This window comes from Bison bison, unplaced genomic scaffold, assembly GCF_000754665.1.
Source record: "Bison bison bison isolate TAMUID 2011002044 unplaced genomic scaffold, Bison_UMD1.0 scf7180017859113, whole genome shotgun sequence".
NCBI lineage: Eukaryota > Metazoa > Chordata > Mammalia > Artiodactyla > Bovidae > Bison > Bison bison.
The window spans coordinates 8,802-11,476 of NW_011489685.1; the positions used below are offsets into that span (position 1 = coordinate 8,802).

The following is a 2,675-nucleotide window of genomic DNA, read 5'->3' on the forward strand; positions in this document are numbered from 1 at the left end:
CTCAGTCATGTCCTGCTCTTTGTGACCCCATGGACCATAGCCTACCAGGCTCCTCCATCCATGGGATTTTCCAGGCAAGAGTACTGGAGTGGGTTGCCATTTCCTTCTCCAGAGGATCCTCCCGACCCAGGGATCAAACCCGGGTCTCCCACATTGTAGGCAGACGCTTTACCATCTGAGCCATCAGGGAAGTCCATACAAAACTATAAATGATCTCCTGCCTGTTCAGCTCAGAATTGGTTACCAAACAATTTTTTTTAATTGTTTTTCTAATTTGAAGGTTTGTGATTGTAGAAAAAGACCACAGTATACTGTATTTCTGTAGATATTGATGTGCAGCAAAAAGACATAAAAATGGTGGTGGTTTGAGGCCAGATACAACCCATTTGTGAGATGAGACAAGTCTCCTTACAAGGCCAAAGGTGATGGGTGGGGACAGTCATTCTGGAGCAGCTGTGCTCTTACCTGAGTGTCTGAGCCAATGGTTCAAACTTCACAGATCCCGAGCCTCAGCCCTCATAGGGCCTGACCCTTTTCTGATCATCTCATTTAATCCACCTACAGATCTGGATCTTTCTCTGATGAGTCCTAAGTGAAGACCATTCCATACTGGTGACTCTAACCTGCCAGACCTTCACAACACCATGTTTACCAGAGGGATACTTCCTGACCTAGTATATATGGAAACCCTGTACTCCCCCTTCAGCCTCGTGCAGATGATCTCCATATATGTGACTCTCTTCCTGGCAGCCAGAATGGACAACGAGAGGGGGGCTGTAAGTAACTGTTGCCTAACCATCTGGTGTGTCTGTTTCTCCCTGACCGCCTTCATCTCTATGTTAGAGTGCTATTACTACGACTAGATACTTCCTTTTTTCTGGTACAAATTACCCATCACCTATGCCTGCTATGTGGCAATTTTCTGCCTCATGACCTCCATCATCAACCCCATCTTCTACGTCCAGTACCTGCATTATGGTCCTTCCCGAGACCAGGCCATCGCTGCTTCTGCATTCTCCTGCATCACGAGTGTGCTCTATGCCATAGATGTGGCCTGCACATGGAAATACTACAAGTTGAAGAACATCCCCTGCTATGAGCACACATTACCAGGCCTGCTAAAGATTCTGGAGAGCGTTGTGGCCTGTGTCATCTTCTCCTTCATCAGCAACACCTCCCTGTACCGGCCCCAGCCGGCCCTAAAGTGCTGCTTGGCTGTGTACTTCACCTGCTTCGTCCGGGTAGCCGTGGCCATGCTGCTGAAGCTGAGTGGCTGGGAGAACAGACTGCCCCTCCAGCTCACCATTTTCCATCTGGGGCAGACCATGCTCTCATTCCTCCTCTATGTCAGTGCCATGGTCCTCTGGCCACTCTACCAGTTTGACGAGAAGTTAGGTGGACAACCCCACTGGTACAGTGATATGAGCTGCGTTGATGAGCTTACCGACTATGGCTGTGTCTGGGACCAGCGACTGGCTGTGGCCATCCTGACAGCCATCAACCTGCTGATGTACGTGGTCGACCTGGTGTACTGGACCTGCCAGTTTTCTGTAGGGACTAAGCACCAGCCGAGTACCCCTTATCCCCTCCACTCACAGGGGGTGTCTTTACAGAGCTCTGTTGAACCCTGATGCCCTCTTCCTGGTTCCCTCTCCCTCCTCACGGCCTTCCCATTCATTCCGCTCTCTTTTTTGTTTCCTTCCCTCCATCTGCTCTGTCTCCTTCCTATTTTCCTTGGTTGCCCATGTCCTATTTTGCTTCTTTCTCATCTTTTTACATTTTCTGCTTTTTGCCCCTTTTCTGGTCATCCTTGGTTTTCTTGTCTCCTGTATCCTGACCACCTCTCCCCATTTTCCTTCTTCTGATCCATCAGGACCTGAGACTCCTTCCTTCTCTGTCCACCACCCCTCCCGCCTCCTAAGGTGCTGACTCCACAGCACACAGCCCTCTGTGCAGCTGTTCACACCCTGGGCCTCGGGAGGGGCCTCATTGCCAACGTGTGTCTGTCCCTCTGGGTGCCTTAGTTGCTGTGTGTTTCTGGGGTGGCAGTGATGGTGGGTAGCTAGGCATTGGGCCTCCTTTCTCCCAATAGAAGGGAGTATATAGCGCACCTCCCCTTTAGGTGAAAAAAAAAACATTCTGGAGGTCACTGATTCCCAATGGGCGAGAGTCCTGAAGCAGAGATTTTGGATCCCTGGGCCCGGCTGATGCTCAGCCTCACCTGAGATTGGCTCCAAAATTCTTCCTAGCTTACTCAACACTGGCTGCCTAGAGGACATCTTGAAGGGATTTCGGATGACTTCCACCCCCAACCAATCTCTGGAGAATTGAAAAAGGAGCTGGTGAAGAACCCCAGGGACATGCAGACACCTGTCTGCAGTGTTGGTGAGGGGCAGTGATGGCCTCCTGCCTCAGTGATCAAAACTGCAGGTCCTGCCTCTGCAAGGAGAAGAGCATGGCCACTGCAGCCTTATGTGATGCTGCTGCTGCTGCTAAGTTACTTCAGTCGTGTCCAACTCTGTGGGATCCCATAGACGGCAGCCCACCAGGCTCCCCTGTCCCTGGGATTCTCCAGGCAAGAGTACTGGAGTGGGTTGCCATTTCCTTCTCCAATTCATGAAAGTGAAAAGTGAAAGTGAAGTCGCTCAGTCATGTCCGACTCTTAGCGACCCCAT

At 50.8% G+C, this 2,675-nt stretch overlaps 1 protein-coding gene across 1 annotated transcript in view; it reads left to right on the forward strand.

The window, feature by feature from the left end:
• The window catches only part of LOC104981545 (myeloid-associated differentiation marker-like), a 7,178-nt gene extending 4,630 nt beyond the window's left edge, over window positions 1–2,548 (forward strand). The window contains 1 exon segment of the mRNA XM_010830709.1: window positions 565–2,548. Within this exon segment, the coding sequence (XP_010829011.1) occupies window positions 645–1,631 (987 nt within the window). The 5' untranslated portion in view covers window positions 565–644 and the 3' untranslated portion in view covers window positions 1,632–2,548.
• The last annotated feature ends 127 nt before the right edge of the window (window positions 2,549–2,675 follow it).